Here is a 24,231-nt window from a genome sequence, read left to right as displayed (position 1 = left end):
AACTACAGGCAAGGAATCCACAAAGGAAGAGATGCCAATGAGAAAAGTAGGGGTGCGGAGAGAATTCAGAGTCCAGGGGGTGCTGCTGTCAGAGCTGCCCTGACAGGAGGCAGAGGAAAGAGGTGCACCATGCATATGAAGTCATCTAAGGAGCTGTCAGGAAATGTTCCTGACCTCCATAAAAATATGTGTCCCGGGCCTGTTAGAAATGCCACACCACATACTCAATATCTTGTGTCCTGAGAGCTTTTCAGTCTTTCAATAGAGCTTATAAAGATGTGAATACCTTCTCTAGGGGATGTCCTACCCTAAGCCATGACAACGCAGAGCTCAGTAAAGATCTGAGATCCCTCCATGACAGATCTCTTGAGGAGATAGAAGAACGAAGCAAGCATAAAACCTAACTCAAACCACTGACAACATATTGAACTGGCTATCCAAATGACTATTTCAAAGTAAGGTTTGTTTCACTTCGATTTTAGCATGAGGCTCCGTGTACTAGTGTGGGGATATCTCATTCTCTACATAGGACTCGGGCCAACAAATTATAAAAGCAAGGCTAAAGTTTCTGTAATCTTGTTCTTTTTTTTTTTTTTTAAGATTGTATTTATTTATTCTTGAGAGACACAGAGAGAGAGGCAGAGATACAGGCAGAGGGAGAAGCAGGCTCCCTGTGGGGAGCCCGATGCGGGACTCGATCCCAGGACCCCAGGATCATGCCGTGAGCCAAAGGCAGATGTTCAACCACTGACCCACCCAGGCATCCCTATAATCTTGCTTTCTATTAATACGTTTTTAAAATTTATTTGTTAAAATACAGTTGTGTTTCTTCCGCAGCTGAGGTCCAAGTCTTGTGAGCATCCAAGTCAGTCATGCCTTCTCCAAGTGGTATATTTTTCCCTGCTGTGTCTTTTCTTTCTCATATGCTAACTTTTATTCTGGAAGGACATGAATCTTTATTGGCTTAGGGCTTCTGCTCCCCAACCAAACCAATATCACACTACTAGCAGTGTGGTATATATCAGAGCACATTCTTAGTGCTTAATTTTTTCTTCTTGGTTATAATTAGCCTTTGTTCCTCTGGGATTCCCACTATTCTATAAACAAGAGGATAAGGATATGGGTTTAGTGGGTAGTTATTCACTATAATAAAGTCCTGAAGTTTAAGGCCTGAGATTAACTATCCTATCTCTGGTCCCAAACTATTTACATTCTTCCCACATGCAAATTCTTGGCTAGAGGTTTAAGGTCTTGTCATTTAAATCAAGTCCAGTTGCAGACGAGGCCCTTTGGGTTGGCATCCTTAGGTATGCATCCATTTGCCTTGAATCTAGATGAGCTCCTGGCTGCTTCAACCAAGAGAATATGGCAGATGTGATATCTATATGACTCCTGAGGCCAGATTTCAAAAGACCTGCAGCTTTCACTGGCCCTCTTGAAATGTTCTCTCCTCAGATGGTTCCTTATTGGGATACTCAGAACTCTGCCATGGTCAAGACATGTGGAGAGGCACTGTGTAAGTTTCTTGTCAATGTCACTGGCTAAGCCCAGCCTTCAAGTCATCCCCACCCAGAGCCCAAACAATGATCTTGGAAGCCTCTACATAATCCCAGTCCCCAGTTACTCAAGTGTCCCCAGATGAGGCCTTAAATATCACCAAGCAGAAACGGGTTATGGACTGTGCCCCGTCCAAATCTCTAACCAACAGAATCAAGGAACATAATTAAATGGCTGTCATCTTATGCTGCCACATTTTGAGTGATTTTTTATGCTGTTATCTGGATTTACTGCATATTCTAGCATCAGAAATATCAACAAAGAGTCAACCTGCTTTCTCACCATTGCCATCAGTTCTAAGTAATATCAGCAATAAAATACTTTGCCCCAAAATAACCTTTAGTTGATTCAAGTTCTAAACAATTGTTTTAACAATTAAAACAAAACAATTAAAACAAAAGTTTTAATAATGTATTTCCAAGCCACAGTCTTCCTCAACCCAGGTGGACTCACCTATATGCATTCATTTCAAAAGCAAACTAAAGAGACTTCCCTTAGATTCAGATTCAGCTGAGCATGGTTTCCCCAGCTACTCAGTTTCACTGCTTTGAATTTTAAACATAAAAAAGTAACTCCAATGTGTCTCATAGAATGACAGAATGGAAACAAATCGAAGTCTGTCTCTTTACCTTTACCATCTTGATTCCTATTTCAAACCTACTATTCAAATGTCAGAATCTGTCCTCCACAAGAGGGAGACACAACTGTACCCAAAGCAAGCTCAAGCAATTCTGAACTATTATGAACTTAATGAATGCTCTCCAAATATACAATATCATATTTAATAAAGGATAAGTAATAAAAATGTGCTAATTTGAAGCTTATTATTAAAAATAGTTTTGTTGTAAAAAGGAGGGCAGTGTTAAAAAAATTATTCACTCTGGATGCCAAATATGTTAGGCATATAACCAGAGCCAGGACATGCAGTTTAAAATATAAAACTGTTCCTTACCCTTGTCTCTCTGATTTATAAAAGATTCTCAAAGTAGGAAAATAGCCTCAGAATAAAAATCAAATCAAACGTATGCTGACTGGCTGCATGATCCTTTGTTAAAACTTCAGAAGGATATAAGGTAATGCCTCATTGAGCCTTTCAGCTAGAACAGGGCTTCTAATAATTTTAAGGGCAGACCAAAATGCCCGAAGTATAGAAAAGACTGCCCCCAAAAGAATTATGGATGTGCTTTGGGGGCACTGAATTTCAATGAGATTTACTAAAAATCCAGAGTTTTACAGAAAGTCTTACTAGCAAAAGCACCACCAATTTAAAATAAAGGGGGCAGATACAGTTCAATATGAATGGAAGTCTGTGGGATGGCATGAAGGGGACAAGCAAAGGGAGTCTCTCAGCTGCAACATGTACCATTTCTTCTTGGAAAAGAAAGATGCCTAAGAGTAGAGCAAAGAATTCAGGAGACCAGCAACGGATTAGGGAACAACGCCCAGGAAGTAAAACCAGATCCTAGTCAAGGACATCTGCCGTCCCTGGAGATGGAAGAACTGTTGACATGTTCGTGGCTGGAACTGTTATAAATCTGCTGACAGTGATGTACTTCCACTTCTGAACGGAGGTTCAATGCTGTTATGCTGTCCCTGTCTCATCATCATGTGTAGGGGGTGAAGGGGGCAGATATCTTGCCTTTTTAATTCACAGGTCTCTGGATCAAGAGAATTTGCACCCAAGGAGTTTCATCAGGAACTAGACCATATGCAGATCACAAGATGATGAATTGAAGCCATAAATGGATTTAAGATTTTAGGAGATTTTGTAAGGTGGTGGAAGTATTTTACATATGAGAAATGTAAGTGATTATGTCCAGAGGGTGGATTATGGTAGATTAAATATGACCACAGAATTCTTGTCACTCCTTCTCTAAAGGGGAGAAGTCTATTGCTTCTCTCCTTGAATCTGGGCTGCCCTTGGGACTTGCTTTGACCGGCAGAATGCCACAGAATTGCCATGATGCAATGTGACTTCGGAGCTTTAGTTTCAAAGGCCTTGCAACTTACTCTCTCATTCACTCAGAACACTGCTGCCTTGTGAACAAATCCAGCCTTGCCCCCTGGAGGGTGCCACCCCTGTCATCCCAAGCCTCCTAGCTGCCCCAGCTGTGGCCCTAGATGTAGGAGTGAAGTCATTTGGGACCAGCCAATCCCCTGACTACCCACCAGTTGACTACAGGCACATGAGTGAGCCTGGAGTAGTTTATAAAAAGCACTGCCTAGTTGAGCACTGTCTAGTTGACCACAGATCTGTGAGCAAATAAATATCTGCCATTACAAACCACGACTTTTTAGGATTATTATATGACAATAGATAACTGAAATAGCCCTCTAAAGGTGCTCATTCATGACCAAGTCCTAAAAAGTTTAAATGACTTGTACATGGCCTCACAGGTAGATGGGGACAGAGCTGGCCAGCAATCAAGTGTCTCAACCAACTAAGCCAGAGTTCTTTGTATGACACCACACTACCTTGTCTTGTACTTTTCAACTAGAACAAGAAAAGAGGATGGAAATAGCTTAGGGAAATTGTTATGAAAAATGGGTAAAGGAAATCTGAAGGTAAAATCTTTAACTAGAGGTATCATTCAGCTTACATATAAATGAATATTTTCAAACAGTCAGCTGGGTATGTTTGACACACATATATTGGACTATTTGCATTCCACTTCAAAACAAGAAAGACTTTGAGCATACAAGATACATCCTTTTCCAAAGTTAAGTTGCAGGTTCTGCAGGGTCATTCAAAGCTTTTTGTAATTAGAGTTACACATATGTTTTTATTTCCAATTACTTATCAAAACACTGTGCATATAAGATGGGTGAGCAAAAGCAGAAATGGAAACACACCATTGGGACACAGCGATCTTACATGCTAAGTTATTTCTTTTCCCCCTCTGCAAATACAGTGACATGTACATACTGGGAAACCAGGAGGCAGAAATGAGGCAGATGTCAATGAATGAATTTACATACACACAGCAAATCATGCCCCACTACACAGATAGTTTGCTCTTACCTTCTTCTGACATATAGCAGATATTTCAGCTGTAAGGGGGAAAGTACACAACATATCAACAAAGAAAGACAGCCCATTTTATATAAGGGCAGCCACAAAAGGGAGTAAAAACAAGCTTAGTAACACAATATCTAGAATAGGCCCAAACAGCTTCTCTCTTATCTTATTAATTGTCATCTACCTGTGTTTAATGAGGTCAGGAACTCCTGCATGCTACAAATAACTTCACCTGTTCTTACAAGAAATTCAACCTCTTCGGACATGACTTAGAATTCAGATCATGTCATCATCAAATTAAAATAACATTAATCTCATCTCATTTGACAGAACAAAATCAAGATTTGCATGACTTCTTCAGCATCACATAAGCTATCAATGATAAAGACAGATCTAGAGATAATGTCTCTACATTCCCCATTTACTGCTCTTCCATTACACATGACACCGAGTTGATGTGATATATTTAGAGCTTCACCATGGAGATGATTTGCTATTTCAAAACTGTAGAAAAAACTTACTAACTTGGATTACTCAGACTTGAACTATTGATTTATATCAGTCCTTAACTAGTGTAAAACCAGCTGCATGCTCATTTCAGAGAAAGTAATTTTCAAACCCACGGACTGGCCAGTTGGAGTAAGAATGTCAAACTACTGTCTACTTCGGGATTGACCTTAACAAATGGATACAAACTCTTTTCAGTGGGCATATCAATTATTTCCATGAAAAATAATGCATGAGAGTACCTGAAAATAATTTTTCCAAGAATATGTTAACACTCCCCCTGAAATATTAAGTGTTCAAAAAATGAACTAGAGCATTACTTATAGTATAGTCTAGGTTGTAATTTTTTTAAAAGATCAAAGGTAAATGTCTCCCAAACTGTCTGGAAATTATGAATTAGTGGATGCCAAGTCAAAAAAATTTATAACTCAGTTTTTAAAACTGGTTTTGTATAATTAAAGGTTATTTGCCAGTTTGATATCCAGAGTTTGTCTTAACCTGAAGTTAGTGTCACATCTCCAGATAAATAATTAGAAGTCATTATAAATTTTCTTCCAAAGATGAGTATCATCTGGAGAAGGTGACCAGAATTCAGCAACATATCCAATATTTAAAAATATTGGATAGTTTGGATCCTGACCAAACCTTAAATTATAAGGTTTGGGTAGCCTAATTTAAGGGGGGAAAATTTACTTTTACCCATACATGCCCAAATCATTTCACAGATATCTTTATACAAATTTTCAAAATGCCTTTTTGAAGGATGTAGAGGCCAACATTACTGATCCATTTTACAAATGGAGAGCACTCACTGAACTAATTTATTTCTAAAGTTGAAACTACCTAATATTAAAAGACTATAAAGAAATCGTGTAATCAGGAAAATGGCCTTAAGTTTTTTTCTAATGTTCACAGAATTTAGTTAACATAAGGTCTTTACTTTTCTTTTTAAATATGGCCTTTCACAGAAAGTCTTTTATTATCTACCGCTGAAATCATGTATCAGGTTCCTCCTATGGGCTTGATCTGTGCTCAGTGTATCCCCAGCTTTTTCCACCTTTCATCTTTCCTCTGCTTTCCTCAATACTTCCCCCAGTCACTTCAGCCTCCACTTAAGTGGCTGCAATGCCTGCATACAGAGGTGTAAAGGAATGCTCTGTCTGGGACCTGCCAACTTATCAGACTTGGCTTTCAGAATGCTAACAAACAGCGAGAATCACACATCCCATCTTTCCACTGAGATGAGTCACGTATACTTTATCCCCGTTTCACTGGGAGACTGAGTCTCAGAGCCATTAAATGACTTTCCCCCAAAACACAGAGCTAATAATAGTGGTAGGAGAAAGACCTATTATTCAGTATTCTTTCCATTCACATTCTCTATTCTCTTTCTGACCTGGCACAGCAAATATTGGCAATGCCTGTTATCTACACAGAATATCTCTCAAGACATAATTCAGCAAGGCTTTTATCATATGGAATCCTAATTCCAACATCTACTCTTAACTTAGGTTGAGATTATACCTCTTCCTTTATTATTAAATGTGTGGCTATAAACACGACATTGATATAATGTTTCGTATCAATGACTCTTCATAGCATATAATACTTTGATTACTGTCTTTGTAAAATAATACAAATAATACAGTATAAAAGGAGACAAACCAACCATGCCATTAGTCATGATTACTTCTTACTCATCCTTTCTGAAGTAAACCATACCTTGTGGCAGAAGAACATCAATCAACCATTCACTGTGGTCCCTATAAAGAAAAACAAAATTCATTTTTTAGCTTCCTTGCAACATTACCCTTCCACATGAATGTTCATAAGCTGCATGCTATTGCTAGAAGGCTTCACTAGAAAGTAAATGTAATTAAGAGCACTGTCATAATAAACTTTTTAAATGTCTAATGGATTTCAGCGAAATTATAAATTATAGGCATTTCATCATATTCAGTTAGCTTTAAAAATGATACTTTCCAGATGCTAATTAAGCAAACCAAAGTACAGCATGATTTGTACAACGCTAAGTGTGAGTCTGCAGAACTAACAAGCAAAGAGAACCCATTTGAATTGTATGTCATGTTTGAAAGCCACGATTTTCTTTTATTTTTCTCTGTGGCTTTTAACAGGGTCACTTGAAAATTGGGGCTGCTTTATTACATGGAATTGCTTTCTCTTATTGCACGGGGAGAAATATTGCAATTTTTCAAAGCTGAAATCTCTCAAATGAAAGTTTGCTATATATCAAATATCTGACAAATGAACCTTTAAAAAACAAAGAGACTAGTGGGAAATGGGAGTAATGTGGCCAATTTAAGTCCAACTGATTTTTCTTATCTTCCCTTGTTGCTCTATTTCCTTTTCTTGGAGTATACTTATACCTACCCTGCGATCCTCTGGCTGCATTCTTCACAGAGATACAATGGGGGTGGTTTATCCCCCAGAGCCACTGACAGGGAAGGGTCTATACACATCTGAAACACAGGAAAAGGCAGAATGAACTTTCCTTTGCTGTTTATTACACCCCCCATATTGTGAATGCAAAGGTTTCAATTGTGACGGATTTTCAAAAGCAAATAGAATAAATATTTTTAGTAAAACCCACTTAACCTATAGATGCTTTTCCTGCACTGGCTGATGAGTCCACACTGGAGATTTAAATCCACCTACTGTGGGATTTCATTTCTCCTGTTATCTGCAATTAAGTAACAACTAGTGTCAACAAATCCACCCTCATTCCACAAGGAGGAAAAATCTTGTTCAGTGGTGGCTGGAATTGCCTCTATGTTACGGGTGCATTCATTCCTGCTTGAAAATGGGAAACAGGGCAGCCCCGGTGGAGCAGCGGTTTAGCGCCGCCTGCAGCCCGGGGTCTGATCCTGGAGACCCAGGATAGAGCCCCGCGTCAGGCTCCCTGCATGGAGCCCGCTTCTCCCTCTGCCTGTGTCTCTGCCCCTCAGTCTCTCTCTCTCTCTGAATTAAAAAAAAAAAAAAATACTTATTAAAAAAGAAAAGAAAAGAAAAGAAAGTGGGAAACACAGCAATCTCTCTTTCGGAAAAGGAAAATATATTAAAATTTAAAAATCACAACTGATACCAAAATTCTGGCAGTGGAGAATTTTGCTTCTTAGAAGTTTCATTCAAAAAATTTCATGTGTGGCCTAACACTGAGCAATTTGCTTTTCTTACTCTGAAGCGAAGTTCTATATCAACCATCCAATGTCGCACTTTTAGGTGTTTTTATCCTTCCATGCATAACCTGTAGTTCGTTTAACCCTGCTGTGCCCTGTTCAGTTTTGCATTATATATGGCTGAGTTTCCATGAGCTTAATGACACAGATGAAAAGCGTTTGTTTTACTGTTGAATCAGGGTATTTCAAATACCTGGATGTTTAAAATCAAGTGAACACAACTAGCTGAACTTTGTACTTTACATCAGGTTTAATTTCTATGACTTACCAAAGTCATTTTTAATTTTGTTCCTGTCCTACAAGAAATAATCCATGCTATAGCTGACTGTATAGTTAATATGCCTATGACACAGATCCTTCTGGAATTCTGTTCTGCCTTTTCTTTGGTTGTTTTTACTGATTAGGGAGGAAAAATGAACCAAATTTATAACCCAAGCAGCCTGTCATTTAAAATTAAAACCTGAAGAGTTTTGTGTATCATCTTTGTGCAGGGGCCAAGCAGATTTTCTCTAGATCATTCCAATTTTAATGTATGGCTGCTGAAGTGAGCACAATGACTGGGAAACCAAGAGTTGGAATTCCTAAATTTCAATTGTTATATCATCAAAATCTGTAAATTATATATTCCTTCATGCTAGAGGGCCAGTGTGAAAATTTTCATAAGTTTCACACCTCCTTTGATGCAATGAATAATTACTTTTTGGTGTGTTAAATGAAGGGTTAGCAAACTTTCCATAAATGACAAGAGAGTAAATAGTTCAGGCTTTAGGGACCATACATTATCTGTCACAACTACTCAACTCTGCTGTTGTAGCATGAAAGCAGCCATAGACAATACACAAACAAATGTGCTCCAATGAAACTTATTTACAAAAAAAAAAAAAAGAAACTTTATTTACAAAACAGTTAGCAGGCCAGATTCGGCTGTGGGCCATAGTTTGCTAACTCTCGTTTATATAATTATCTGGGCTATAAAGTATTTTATAAAGTGATCTGCAAACAAAACCAAGTAAAACCAAAAGCAGAGTGTGATATAATGAACTCTTAAGTAACATATTTTCATTTTGAATACTGTCACACCTCTTGGCTCTTGCCTAAAAAGTACATTTGGGGGGCATCTGGGTAGTTCAGTCAGTTAAGCATCTACCTTCAGCTTGGGTCATGGTCCCAGGGTCCTGAGATTGAGTCCCTAAGCAGGGAGCCCACTTCTCTCTCTCCCTCTGCCCCTCCTGCTCTTGCATTCTCTGTCTCAGTCTCTCTCTCTCAAATACATAAATAAAATCTTGGGGAAAAAAAGTATGTTTTTGCAGTGTATTGCAACAAAAATAGATAATACATTTCCATTTGGCAAATCATCACTGCCTAGTGCTAAAACTCATGAATACGGAGATAATATGCATATTGTGAGGATAAATTCATTTTCCCTGAGTCTTTACCATGTACCCAGTGTAGACCTGTTCTTCAATATACTTACTTCACTTTCATTTCCAATGAGTCATTGATACTCTTGTCAGGTAAAGACATTTTTTCATTCTGTTCAAAAGGAAAAACTCCTACATTCATAAGACCCATTTGTGGACAGTCTGAACAGGTCAGTTTACATACACATTAATATGTTCATATCTGACTGCTGCATTAAAAAATAGTTATTTTCCATTTAAAATACAATTAGGCCCAATGTAGAGGCTCAGGAAAATGGAGAAAAGAGGAAAATTTAAATAACTCATTAACCTGCCTTCTCAATGTAATCACTAATAACATTCTGATGAGCTTTACTGGTTGTTTTTCCACTATGAATATGAATATAAATATACATCTATGTGATTTTTAAATTAAATTGGCATCATACTATAAAGGATGACTTCCTTTTCATTTAATATTCTTCCCTAAGTATCTAGATGTTGGATACCCTCGACCTATATGTCACATAGTCATATATACATGGGTTTGGGGAGTGTTCATATTGCAATGAAAAAACAATACTGAGCCAGACCTGGTGTCATGCAAAAACAGCCCCAGCACAAGAGGCACTAACAAAAATGTTACCTTCCCAGGGAAGCAGAGTAAAAATACAAAAGAAAATTCTTTAGGAACACTGGAGTTCAGAAAGTAAAATTGGGGGCAGGGGGGGTGAGTGATAAAAATGTTTAGGAACTAGATAAAGATGATAGTGCACAGCATTGTGAATGTGCTAAATGCCAATGAATGATTCACTTTGAGGGGGGATATGGAGGATGGGGTAGCTGGGTGATGGGCATTAAGAAGGGCAAGCGATGTGATGAACACTGGGTGTTGTATGTAATGGATAAATCTCTGAACTATACATCTGAAACAAAGGATGTACTATATGTTGACTAATTGAATTTAAATAATAATAATAATTTGTAAAAATTGATTGAATTTATGTTATGTGAATTTCACCTCACCTAAAAATGGGACAAAGGTAGGATGGTTTTGCCTGTCCTGCATGACTAGCTATGGGGAACAGCCTGTAGGCAAAGCAAAGCTGGGCCAGAGGGGTGGACTAAGCTGTTTGTGTAGAAGAGAGGGAGAAAATCTAATTCATGATGACTTCTGTGAGTGGAAAACCAAAAATCATTTACTAATAATGAAGTCAGAGAACTCCTGAGAATGCAGTATGACATAAGGTCAAGGAAAAAATAAGTGGAAAAATCAGACAAAAAGACCTCCTTTCTGTTGACGTCTGAGTGAACCAAAAGAGGGCATTTTAACACAAGCAGGAAGAGGAAACAGATAAAGAAACTAAAGTGAGGAAGCTACGCAATTCTCATCACCCAAAGAATTAAGCTGAATTCTATAAATAATACATGAACTCACAGGTATTTAGCTCAAAATGTCCTCAGACCAAAGAAAAGTACCTTTGAATCCCAAATGTCTGTGGAAGTTCAGAGGAGTACTCATAATAGAATGGGTGAGACTATACCACCATTGGTAGTTTACCCTCACTTGCTCTTCCTCAACATAAATTCATTCAATTTGCCTTTATCAAAACCAGAGATCAAGCATAATAATACAAGAACGTCCTCTGCCAGAAGATATATCTGGATGACAATGTTAGTAAGATACATCTAGATGACAATGTTATTATTGGCATTCCTGACATTTCTGGTATATGAAACACATTTTGGGGTCCATTTACATTTCTTTTCATTCCATTTATATTTTTTATATCTCATTTTAACTTTTCTCCTCTGTTTCTATAAAATGATACTATTATGTTTCTATTATTTGGTAATCTTTACAGTCTTCCTGTCTATAGAAGAAGGGAGGTAAACCCCCAGGATACTAGGTCCTAAAAAGTATCTGTGAACTCTAATGACTTGACCTAACTCCCACTCTTCATAATATAAAAGTTAATCCTTGCAAACTCAGACACAATCTCTTCAGCCAAGTATTGTATCCAACAAATATACCATAAATAATTTGGTTAAAAGGTGTGATTATTTTTCTTAACATTTAAATTCAAAGATTCAGGGTTATAACAAAACAGGGGAATTTGTGGTAGTAGAAAAAGAACAAGGCTGAGAGCCAAGGTACCCGGTTCTGGCTTAGGTAAGTGTCTTGGCCATTCTAAACCACGGTTCCCTTACCTCTAACATACCTTTCCATGTGTTTGCTGCCCAACTACCTCTCAGTCGTTTTGACTAAACATATCTGTGATCTGAGTCAAGACTTAACAATTTTATCTATTTGTGTCGTAGGACTCTTGGATTCGCAGTTATACACCAGACACTAATAATTTGAAATTAGTGAAACTGGGGCAAAGTACATCTCCCTGAGTTTATTAACTCAGATAGAAGCCAAGTAAGGACTATGTAAGTGTTTCACCAGGATTATTCTGATAATTACTCATTGCTACACAGCACTTGACCATGAACTCGTCGCCAAACATCCAGTCACCACTATTCATTGCCCCATCCTGAACCAATCCACCAAGTACAGTCAGATTGAACCTGGAGGTGCATGAGTGTACTATAGAGCACTGGCCTCTCTGCTTTACAGAGAAGGATGGAACCTACTCCATTTCATTTAGCAATTTGCTCTTGATAATCTGACCACTGACAATACAATATGGCACCAGGTCTAATAAAACAGTACCTTCACAGCTGGCTTGTTAATTGCATTGTGGCATTCAATGTGCTGGCAGTGGATAGGATTCCAAGCTGTAAAGCAAAGTATAGATGATAAATACTTCTTATTTAAGTTATTGGTGCCCTAGTAAAAGCATAGTAGATATTACACTAGGTTTCTTCTTCCTAAGTAGAACCGTCATCGAGAGGCTTCCTAAAATAAACATTTTTAAAATCTATGACAAATTTAAAACTTGAACAAAGATATCACAACTCCATCTATTTTCCCATGGGGAGAGACAAGCTAGTATAAGGTGGCATACACAGTACCATAATATTACCTCACAATGATATATCATTAATAAGTTCTCCAAGGTTTTTACCTCTATGGTTTCACTTCATCCTGCCAACAACTCTGTAGAATAGGTACAGCAGATTATTAACCTCATTTCATATATGAATAAATGAAAGTTAAAAAGGCTAAGTAGCCCACTAGGGTCACAGAGTTAGTAAATGACAAGCTAAGACTAGAACCTCTATCTCTTGGTTCTCAACATCGCACTTTTCATTTTAGTACATACTAAGCTGTACATCCTCAATTTCTGGCACCAGAAGTGTTTCAAACTGATAATAATTGAAATGAATGGTAAGTCAACCTCCACTATTCCATGTCCCACCCCATTCCCATCAAATGTGGAGAGTGGAAAGATGAGTTTCTTGCCCAAAATGAAATATATCTCTCACACACCACAGACTGTGACTCACAGACTAACCCCTGCTAGTTTGCTAATACCCACTCCTTAACACAGTATGCACAGAGAAGGAGGATATAAGAACCAAGCGATCTGGGATAGATCAGAATGAAAGTCGCAACAAGTAATTATCATCATCTAGATGATTCAGTAGTCCAAAGCACTTAGCTAACAATACTCCATCATTTAAAATGCAATAAAATTACATGTTTAGAAATAGGGCACTGTTTCTAAATTGCCATATTTAGATCTTACATATAGGATTATGATTGGCCTAATATACAAGAATTTGTAGATGAGATGATATTCTTACTTAGTTATCTATCCCATTACAATTCAAAAATGTTTATTAATAATACTCCAGACCGTATAAAGTTTTTTGTCCAGGGGTGTTCCAACTTCAAATCTTCTAGTCTGTGGTTAGACCAAGTATAAGATTATGTGCTTGAAATATAGGAAAAGAAGGTCAACAGAGCCACTGGCTTTAAAAAATACACAATGGATTGATTTATTTGAAAGAAGATAAGAAGTACAGACCAAAAACCATTACTCTAAAAACACAGCATCATACTGATTATATTTTTGGAGAGAAAGAAAGAATAAATAAATAAGGATGGATAAATGAAGAAATAATTTGAATATAGGCATTCTATAACTATAAAATGTTTTCTACATGTGGAAAAGTCAAGATGAATATAGAGAGTAGTGATAAGTATAATTAGAGAAACCTAGAAAAAAAGACTGCCTTTAACCAGTATAGGAGTTGCAAATACACAGGACAGGTCTCATTCCTTCAATCCCAAAGTCCTGACAGATACTACTAATCCATAAGATCATACCTTCCTGCTGAGTCCAGAACTGGTTTAGGAATCATTCTCAACACAGAGCTCCAGAAAGTTACCATTAATAAAACAGAGTTGGTACATAAGATAAAATCTGCTAGCCATTAATGAATTCCTATATTATGAGAATATTTGCAGACTACTTTATAAACATTAAGAAGTCTTGACATTGAGATAGAAGTAATATTCAAAATATATAACAACTGCTATGGCAAAGGTATAAGGAAATAAGAATGTACCATAGCCATAGTACTTGATCAGGGCCCTGAAGACTCATGCTTTGCCAGAAATTAATGCTTTATACGTAGATAGTGGGGATATCCAGGAGGTCCTATTCCTATAGTATTTTATTTCATTTTTACGGTGTCACTGAATTAAAAATAAATTGTGGGATACCTCATTTAGTTTACCAAAGTCATACTAGATTTACACTTACCAGAACAGGGATTCTTAGCTTTTCTTGTGTATCAAAATTCACTTGTCAAGTTTCAAAAATAAGATACCTGAAACTCATGTTAAATCTGCTGAATCAAAATCTTTAAAGGTAGAGAACAGGTATTTGTAATTGGGAAAAGAATTACAATTGATTCTGATATAGGATCAATCTACATATCTTACTATATGGCAAATATAGTCATGATAGAGCTCCCTTCATTTGAAAATAAAAAGAAAAAATATATAATATAAAAACATAGCAGACAAGAAATACGTTTCCAACCATAACAGAGTAATTGTAACTGGTATTAGACTTGCCATCCCATCGTAAACAAGTAGAAAACTGGAAAATATATACAAAACAACTGTTTTCAGAAATTGGACTACAGGTACTGTAGGACAATCATCCTTGAGACAAGAAAAACAATAAAGTCAGCCCTACCATCACCCTGGCTTTCGTCCTGGTAGCAGTTTCTTCCCAGATATGGAAGAAAGAGAAGCACAGTAAGGTGGTTTCATTGAATTGAGGGGACAAAAACTAGAGTTTAAAGAGGCAAGTGGATTTATATTTGCTGGGTAGTATAGCAAAGAAGAGGGAGTTATGCAAAGAAAGAGCTCCAGAAATCTGAGTAAGAATCCTTTTAGGGCTTTGGCTTTATAATAAGCAGAACATGTGTACGACAAAACTCCATAGGCTGCATAGAGAACAACTATAGGGGGTCTGTAGGTAGAATAACTCCTACATTTCATACAGGTCTGGGAGATATTCAAGCTCCACCCAGAGTGAAGGGAACTCAGTGGAAACCTGAGGCATTCAGTAGAGACTCTAGGAAATTATACCTTAGCAGTAGGGCTAAAATAACATTAGGAAAAAAGCTATTCCAGGCTCACCCTAACAAAGCATAAGAACAAGCCCTAGAAGGGTCAAGGTGATCCACCAGTAACTTGACAGCCAAAACAAACCTCTTGAAACATAATAATGGAAGACAACAAAATCCAGATACTCAATAACGTAATACTCATGAAGTCCAACATCCAGTAAAAAATTATTTGATATTTGAAAAAGGAAAGAAATGTTACCATTAACTGGGGAAAAAAACTGACCAATAGAAATAAACCCAGAAATCATAGAGACAAGGTGGTTAGCAAGCAAGGACTTAAAAACAGCTATTATAAACATATTCAAAAGAAAACAGAACACAATGAGGATAGAGATGAAAGATATAATAAAAGAACCAAATGGAATTTCTAAAATTAAAAATACAATATAGAACATGGAAACATCACTGAATGGGCTTAATGGCAGATTAAACAATACACAGGGAAAAAAATCAGTGAATTAGAAGACATAACCAAAGAAACTACTGAAACTGAAGCATTGGAAGAAAAATAAACAGAACTTCAGTGAGCTGTGGGAAAATATTGGGCAGTATAAAGTACTTCTGCTTAAAAGTCCAAAAGGAGCAAAAGTGGGGAGGAGGGAGATATTTGAAGAAACAATGACCAAAATTTTTCAAACTTGGCAAAAACTATAACCCCACAGATCTAAGAAGCTCAATGAATCTTAAGCAAAATAAGAGCAAAGAAAATCACAGCAAAACTCTTTATAATTAAATTAATGTAAAGCCACAATAAAGAGAAAAATCTTAAAAGCAGCCAGGAAAAAAAGACACATTACTTACAGGGGAACAAAGATAAGAATGATCGCTGATTTCTCGCCAGAAACAATGCAAGCCAGAAGACAATGGAACGACATCTTTAAAAGGCTGAAAGAAAAAAACTGTCAACCTAGAATTCTATACCCAGTGAAAATATCCTTCATAAATGAATATGAAATAAAGACTATCTGAAGACAAATACAAGATAAGAGAATTCACTGCCAGCTGAGCTCCACAACAAGAAATGTTAAAGAAAGCCTGAAGGAAAATTATACCAGATAGAAGCTAGACCTATGAAAAGACATAAAGAGTTCTACAAGTGGCAAATACAAAAGACTTTCTACCTGTATCTGCATGTTGTTAAAAGATTATTTACTGTTTCACATAATTACAGCCATGTATTGTGAGAGTAATAATTACAGAACTAAATATTTGATAAGAAGAACAAAAAGGATGGGAGTAGATAAAAGTGCATAGGGTTCTTTCATTACATGTAAACTAGTATAATATTATTTGAAGGTAGACTGTGAAGTTAAAGGTACATATTATAAACTTTAGAGTAATTCTTCTTAAAAATGATATAGCTAATAATTCAGTACAGAGGTAAAATGGAATACTAAAAACATTTAACCAAAAAGAAGACAAGATATTAAAAAGAAAAGGAACCTAGATGGGACAAATAGAAAATAACTGTAAGATGACAGACTTAAGCCCAACCATATCTGTAATTACATTAAATCTAAATAGCCTAAACAATAATTACATGGCATGTAAATGGTCTAAAAGGCAGAGATTGTCAAAAAAGGATTGAACTTTTTCAAAAAAAAATATGCCTGGGAGAAACACAATTGAAATATAAAGATAGATAAGTTAAAAGTAAACAGATAGAAGGGCACCTGGCTAGCTCAGTCAGAAAAGCACGTGAACTTGATCCCCACATTGAGTATAACGATTACTCAAATCATTTAAAAACAATTTTTTTAAGATTTTATTTATTTATTCATGAGAGACACAGAGAGAGAAAGAGGCAGGAACACAGGCAGAGGGAGAAGCAGGCCCCATGCAGGGAGCCCAACGTGGGATTCGATCCCGGGTCTCCAGGATCACACCCTGGGCTGAAGGTGGCACTAAACTGCTGAGCCACCCAGGCTGCCCAATAAAAAATTTTTAAAAGAGTGAATAGAGAAAAAGTTACACCACACTAATATAATGCTAACTACAAAAAAGTTGCAGTGTCTATATAAATATCAGACAAATAGGCTCCAGAACAAAGAATATTACCAGTAATAAAGAGGGATATTTCATGATGAATCAATTCATCAAAATGACATAACAATCATGAATATGTGGGCATCTAATGATAAAGTTTCAAATTAAATGAAGCCAAACTGACAGAACTTAAAGAGAAATAAGCCCATGATTATTGTTGTAAATTTCAACAATCTTCTCTCAGTATTGAGTCAATATTCTGGTCAATAAAATAAAGTTCAAAAATTTAGATAGAATGAAATCATAGAGTAAATTTTCTGAGTACAATGAAATTAAACTAGAAATAAATAAAAAGATAACTGTAAAATCATCAAGTATTTGTACTCTTAAACAAACACGTTTCTGGGATCCCTGGGTGGCGCAGCAGTTTGGCGCCTGCCTTTGGCCCAGGGTGCGATCCTGGAGACCCGGGATCGAATCCCACATCAGGCTCCCGGTGCATGGAGCCTGCTTCTCCCTCTGCCTGTGTCTCTGCCTCTCTCTCTCTCACTGTGTGCCTACCATAAATAAATGAAAATTAAAAAAAAAAACACACTTCTAAACAATCCATAAATAAAAAGAAAAATCATAAAGAATATTAGAAAATACCCTATATTGAAATACAGTGAAATCATAGCATACCAATTTGTAGGATGAAACTAAAACAATACCTAAAAGTAAATTTATTGTTTTAAATTCTTAAACTAGATCATATAAAAGGTCCAAAATAATCAATTTATGCTTCTATCTTAGTAAGACAGAAAAAGAAGAAGTTAAACTCAATATTAATAGAAGTAATAATAAAGGTAGAAGCAGTAATCAATGAAACTAGAAATAAAAAAACCAGTAGAGAAAATCATAAAACCAAGTGCTGATTCTTTGAAAAGTTCAATAAAAATGATAAGCCCCCTGTCTGGTCTGATTTTAAAAAAAAGAGAGACAGAGAGAGAGAAAAACAAATTACCAATACCAAATTACCAATACCAAAAATAGAGAGACAGAGAGAGAGAAAAACAAATTACCAAACAAATTACCTACCTTTCAAAAGTGAAAGGTAGGAGGACATCCCCACAGATCCTACAGATATGCCAAAAGTTTGGCAAGTTGAACAAAATGCATAAACTATTTATTCCTCAAAAAACAGATTATAAATATGACTGAATAAAAAGTAGAAAACCTAAATGCCCCATAACATTAAATTGAATTGATAATGTGAAATCTTCCTACAGAGAAAACTTCAAGTCCAGATAGACTCACCAGTGAATTCTATAAACTATTTAAGGAATAAATAATACAAATTTTACAAAAACTCTTTCAGAAAACAGAACATGAGGAAATTCTTCCCAACTCATTTTATGAGGCCACATTACTCTGTAAACAAAACAAGATGACAATTATAATTAAAGAAAACTAGATTAATGTCCCTCATAAATGTAGGAGTCAGAAAATTTAACAAAAACTAGCAAACTGAATCTGGCAACATAATATAGCTGACAATGTGGAACTTATCCCAGGTAATATAAGGTTGGATTCACAATGCAAAGTAAATGAATGTAATTTACCATATTAACAAAATAAAAGACAAAGTCATGTGATCATCTCAATAGAAGAAAATGTATTTGACCAAAACTGACATTTGTGCAGTATAAAACTCTGATTAAAACTCTCAGTAAACTAAAAATAGACAGGAACTTCCTTACTCTAATAAAAAGCACCTGTAAAAAGCCTACAACCAGTATCAGATTTAATGCTAAAAGTCCAAATACATGCCCCCTAGAGACTGGGGGGAGAAAACAAACATACTCACTTGTAGCACTTCTATTCAACATTGAACTGAAGAAATAAGCCAGTGCAATGAGAAAAAGAAAGAAGGAGGAGGATAGGTGGGAAAGAAGAAAAGAAGGGAGAGAGGGAGGCAGGAAGGGAGGAAAGGTAGCAGGGAGGCAAGTTAGGAGAATGTACAAATTAGGAAGGAAGAAGAAAAAATTTTATTTGCAAGAGAGTATAATCATGTACACAGAAAATCTTAAGAAACTTACAAATAAGCTACAAAAACTAATAAATGAGTTTAGCAAGATTGCTGCATATAAAATCAAAATACAAAACAATTACATGTTTATGTAATAGCAATGAACAAATAGAATATTAAATTTGTAAATACTGTTTACAATAGCATCCAAACTGATAAAGGATTTAAGAATACCTTTAACAAAATATCTATAAGGCCTACACACTGAAAACTAGCAAATATTGCTGAGAGAAATTAAACAAGGCCTAAATAAATGGTTAGATATGTCATGTTCATGGATCAGAAGACTCAATATTTAGACTTTCTCAAAATGTCAAATTCTCTTTTTCTTCCTTTTAAGTAGTTATCCTGGACTTTCTTATGATATGTACCAATAAACTTTCTTTTGTTAAGTCAGTTTTTATGTTGTGTCATTTCCAACATAAAGGTATCCTGATACCAGTTCAGAAGAGAAAAAAAATTCAGAATTCTTCCTGTCAAACTAATCTTAATTTAAAGTTTATATGGAATAATGATGTCTTGGTCTGTTAGGTCTACTGTTACAACTTACCACAGACTGGATAGCTTCCCACATTCATTACATTATAGTATGTACTACCAGTATGCATTTTTTTCATGCTGAATAAGATAAGAACTACTACTGAAAGCATTTCCACTTTCACAGAATTTCTCTCTAGTTTGAATTCACTGGTGTATAATGAGGTATGTTTTTCTACTAAAGGCTTCCTGGCAGAATTTGCATTCATAGTGTCTCTCACTCGTATGAGATCTCCTGTGTCTAGTAAAGGATGATTAATCAGTACTTTCCCCACACTCATTATATCCACAGGGATTCTCTTCAGGGTGGACATTCTGGCATCCAATTAATTACACATTCCCACATTCATAAATTTTCTTACCTGTATGAATATTTTCATGCTTGATTTGAAATTAACTATAACTGAATGATTTTTCATCCCCATTAAATTCATAAGGTGTTTTTCTTCTAAATCAAGTAAATCTAAGTTATCTTTCAAATTCCTTCCACCTAAAACATGCTCATGGAGTTTTTGTCTTGATGGAATAAATATCTTCGCAAATGAGAAGAGATGAAATATGTTTGTAAATGCTTTGTGTCCATACCCTTTCTGTTCAGTAGGTGTTTTATCATAGATGCAATTCACTTGATTCAAAAGTCTCTCTTTATATTCTTGGTGTATTTCTATTTGATTACCAATTTCCCAAACATCTCCTAGACAGGCTGGAGGTAGTGTTCCCTCCCCCACCATCCACAGCTCTTCTCCTGGCTCCAATTTGAAAATCACATTGGACATGGAAACAGGGCATCCCACTGATGTGAGGTTTCTATCTTTCTCTAGCATCACATCCCTAAAGGCAGTCCTCAATGCAGAATCAAGCTTCTGCCACTCTTCCAGAGTTAAGTCCATGGCCATATCCTCAAACATCTAAGATCCAGCACAGAGAGCGTAAGTAACTGGACAAGGTCACACAGCAAGATCATGTTGGAGCTAGGATGGAACCCATGCAGCCTGGCTCAAGTCTTTGCACATACATGGAATGAACATAGCAATCAGACCACACAAACAATCTAGTTGATAATGCAGGGGTGGCCAGTGGTCCAGTCGACTGGCCACAGCCTCCTCATTAACATGGATGAGGTTGGCTTAGGTGAAGACACATGTGTATCTGGTCTCAGAGCCCCAATACTACTTGCCTGGCTCAGGTCTCTGCACCCTCAGGGTGAAGAGATGAAAGCCAGGCACAAGATGATCCCCACTGATGGGACTTCAGTCTGGTTCAGGCTCACCTGGCTGTAACATGGGCCAAAACAGCACACCATGGGGCACAGTACAGACTCACTTGGCCACTAACAGAACCAGCAAAATTGATTTTAAAAAGAAAAAAAAAGAAGGACCAACCAATGTATACTTCAAATAAAAGAAAATATCATGTTGACACCTGAGAGAAAATATGTCTGAAAACTATCTAGTCTATGAATCAAAATATTTTAGGAAGGTATTGTAGTATCTGCGACTCGATGCAAGATCACGTGGCTTCTATAAAAACAGGAGTAGAAAGTCACAGAAATTCATGGTAAGATGGGAAGCTAACAGAATGAGATAAAAATGAATTTGGACAAAAGATATGATAAGTATAATTAAACTAAAAATAAAAGAGCAAAATTAGAAACCTGAATTCAAAGCAACAAACAGAACTGATTTGGGGGAAAAGTCAAGTAAGTTATGTAGTAAATCAATCTGAGAGGCTAAGAATATAGAAGATAAATATATGGAAAATAGTGGTTAGAATAGCTACACAGCACAGAAACAAAAATCTGACCAATGAATTATGGTATTCCTGAGAAACATACCAAAACTATTTGAAGAAAGCAATAATTTAAAATTTCACTAAAGAGAAATTTCCTTAAAAAGACTGAGAAAGGACCTGAATTTCCAGATTGAAAGCATTCCTAATGTTATAGGCAAAAGTCAATTAAAAAATACTCATATATAAAAAATATTTAAGAAAAGGGTGCTTGGGTGGCACAGTCAGTTGAGCCTCTGACACTTGGCTTCAGCTCACATCATAATCTCAGGATATCCTTGCTCAGTGTGAAGTCTGCTTGAGATTCTCCCATTCTCTCTGCCCCTTTCACTCATTCTCTCTCTCTCTTTCTCTCTCTCAAATAAATAAAGCTGTAAAAATATATGTGTTGAAGAAAAGTGTTTTTAATACATAAATCTCCAAGAATTAAGAACCAGAAAGATATTCTGTAACAGACAAATCACAGTGGTCTATGATTTGCCTTCTATTAATTCTAAATGCCAGAAAACAATGAAGCAGTATTTACATATTTTTCACAGTGAAACAGTTTGTTTGTGTGTGTAAAGAAATAGATATTTTTATATATGCTGAACTCAAAAAATATACGACCTACATTCCACTCTTGAAAATATTACAGAAAATGAGTTTAGATTCTATTTCCCCAAAAATGACAGACAAATCAATTCAAGCTGATTGTCCTACTGAGAACAGTTAGAAAGCTGGACAAGATTAAAAGCAAAACCAACCAACCAAAACCAACCAAACAAAGAAAACAGGGAACTTTATGGGAGAATTATGGGTCCATGATCCAAAAAAAGAATGAATCATCAAAAAGTGAAACTGGTATTTGAGGCCATGCTTCCTCCTCTGCCTATTTCTCTATCTGCCAATTCCACAAGATGAGCAGATTTCAACAAACTCTTTGAAGTAGGGAAGCAAAAATTGAAATTTGGGGACAACCAAGGAATGGGAGACCTAAAAATCTCCCTAGGATATGAGCAGAGGTCCCAAAAGGCCATACCATAGAGTAAAGGGGACCAGAATTAGGCCAACCCTCAAAGGGACTGAAGACCAGCCTCAAATCATCTTAAGAATGGATCATGAGTCTTTGTTTTGAGCTGCATTAAGGTGACCTGGATTGCTAATGTCCATAACCTCAAAATTTTCAGAGGCAAAAGCAAACCTTATTTGAAGAAATGTAACTTTCTAAGCTTCAAATTAGCTCCATAGTTTTTCTATATATTGTCTTGCACGTAATATAAATATATATATACATACAAGTAATTAAGAAAATGGCAATAAAATCAGAATTTCTAGAGATTCAGAAAATTGAATTATCAGAAACAAACTTTAAGATAACTATGGGACAGCCCGGGTGGCTCAGCGGTTTACCACTGCCTTCAGCCCAGGGCCTGATCCTGGAGACCCAGGATCCAGTCCCACGTCAGGCTCCCTGCATGGAGCCTGCTTCTCCCTCTGCCTGTGTCTCTGCGCCTCTCTCTCTCTCTTTCTCTCTCTCTCCTCTCTGTGCATTCTCATAAATAAATAAATAAAATCTTTTAAAAAATAATAAAAAATAAAATAATGAAATAACCATGCTTAATATGTTCTATAAAGTAAAAGACAAGTTAGGATATATAATCAAGGAATTGGGATTTCTTTTTTACAGCACTAAACTGAAATTCTAGAACTTAAAAACATAAATAACAAAACTAAGAATACAATTGAGAAGCTAAAGAATTAGTGAATAGTAAGAGAAGTTGGAAAAAGATTCAGGATGAAGCACAGAAAGACAAAATGGAGGAGGAGAATACAAAAATTATTTATAGGCAACACGGAAGAAGTTCTACTATATGTTTCACTGGAATTCCAGAAAGAGAGATGAGAAAAGCAAAATCAACCAAACAAACAAAATGTGTGTGTGTGTGTGTGTAATTTAATAGACTTTTTAAAAAATATTGGGCAGAGCAGAAGAAAGGATTATTAAACTTGAAGACAGGTTAATATAAACCCAACTAAAGCACAGATAAACTTTTCTCCCCCCAAAAATCATAAGGGTGGATGGAGTACCTAAGACCTTTGAAACAAAAACAACTTTTTAAAAAATACCAAGATGAGAGAAGAAAAAGAAAGGGAGAGAATAAATACCTGGAAAGACTAACACTCAAAATTTTTCCAATGATGAAGAACATGAAACCACAGATTCAAGAAACTTGACAAACTTCAAGCAAAATAAATAAATACAAGACCATTACACTTATGTAGATCATATTATATTACTACTATTAAATACCAAAAATAAGGAGAAAATCTTTAAAAGAGGCAGATAAAAATATCATATTACACTTAGGAATAAAATCATAAGAATGGTGTCAAATTTCTGTCTGATAATTTGTTTCATTATCAGAAACAACAGCATGACATACTTTAAGTATTAAAAGAAATTCACTGATTATAGTGAATAACAGTAGAAATCAAAACAAAAAATTACTAGAACCCAAATATTTGGAAATTAAACAGCATTCTAAATAACATAGGCAAAAGAAGATCCAGTACTAAAAATGTTTAAAT

General features: G+C 36.1%; 1 protein-coding gene and 1 non-coding gene across 13 annotated transcripts in view; both read right to left on the bottom strand.

The window, feature by feature from the left end:
• Window positions 1–24,231, bottom strand: part of UNC79 (unc-79 homolog, NALCN channel complex subunit) — a 239,232-nt gene that overhangs the window by 135,723 nt on the left and 79,278 nt on the right. For all 12 annotated transcript variants that reach the window (XM_072839735.1, XM_072839727.1, XM_072839734.1 and 9 more), the window contains exons 8-11: window positions 12,400–12,464; window positions 7,475–7,563; window positions 6,806–6,846; window positions 4,580–4,608 (exon numbers count right to left, since the gene is read on the bottom strand). In XM_072839735.1, coding sequence (XP_072695836.1) covers window positions 4,580–4,608; window positions 6,806–6,846; window positions 7,475–7,563; window positions 12,400–12,464 — 224 coding nt within the window. The remainder of the gene's footprint in view (window positions 1–4,579; window positions 4,609–6,805; window positions 6,847–7,474; window positions 7,564–12,399; window positions 12,465–24,231) is intronic.
• LOC140640707 (U6 spliceosomal RNA) lies at window positions 8,726–8,831 on the bottom strand. The gene has a single exon (XR_012037349.1). It is a non-coding gene; the product is annotated as a U6 spliceosomal RNA (small nuclear RNA).

This window comes from Canis lupus, chromosome 9 (assembly GCF_048164855.1).
Source record: "Canis lupus baileyi chromosome 9, mCanLup2.hap1, whole genome shotgun sequence".
NCBI lineage: Eukaryota > Metazoa > Chordata > Mammalia > Carnivora > Canidae > Canis > Canis lupus.
The sequence above is the reverse complement of the archived record's forward strand: the minus strand, read 5'-3'. Positions and strand labels throughout refer to the sequence as shown.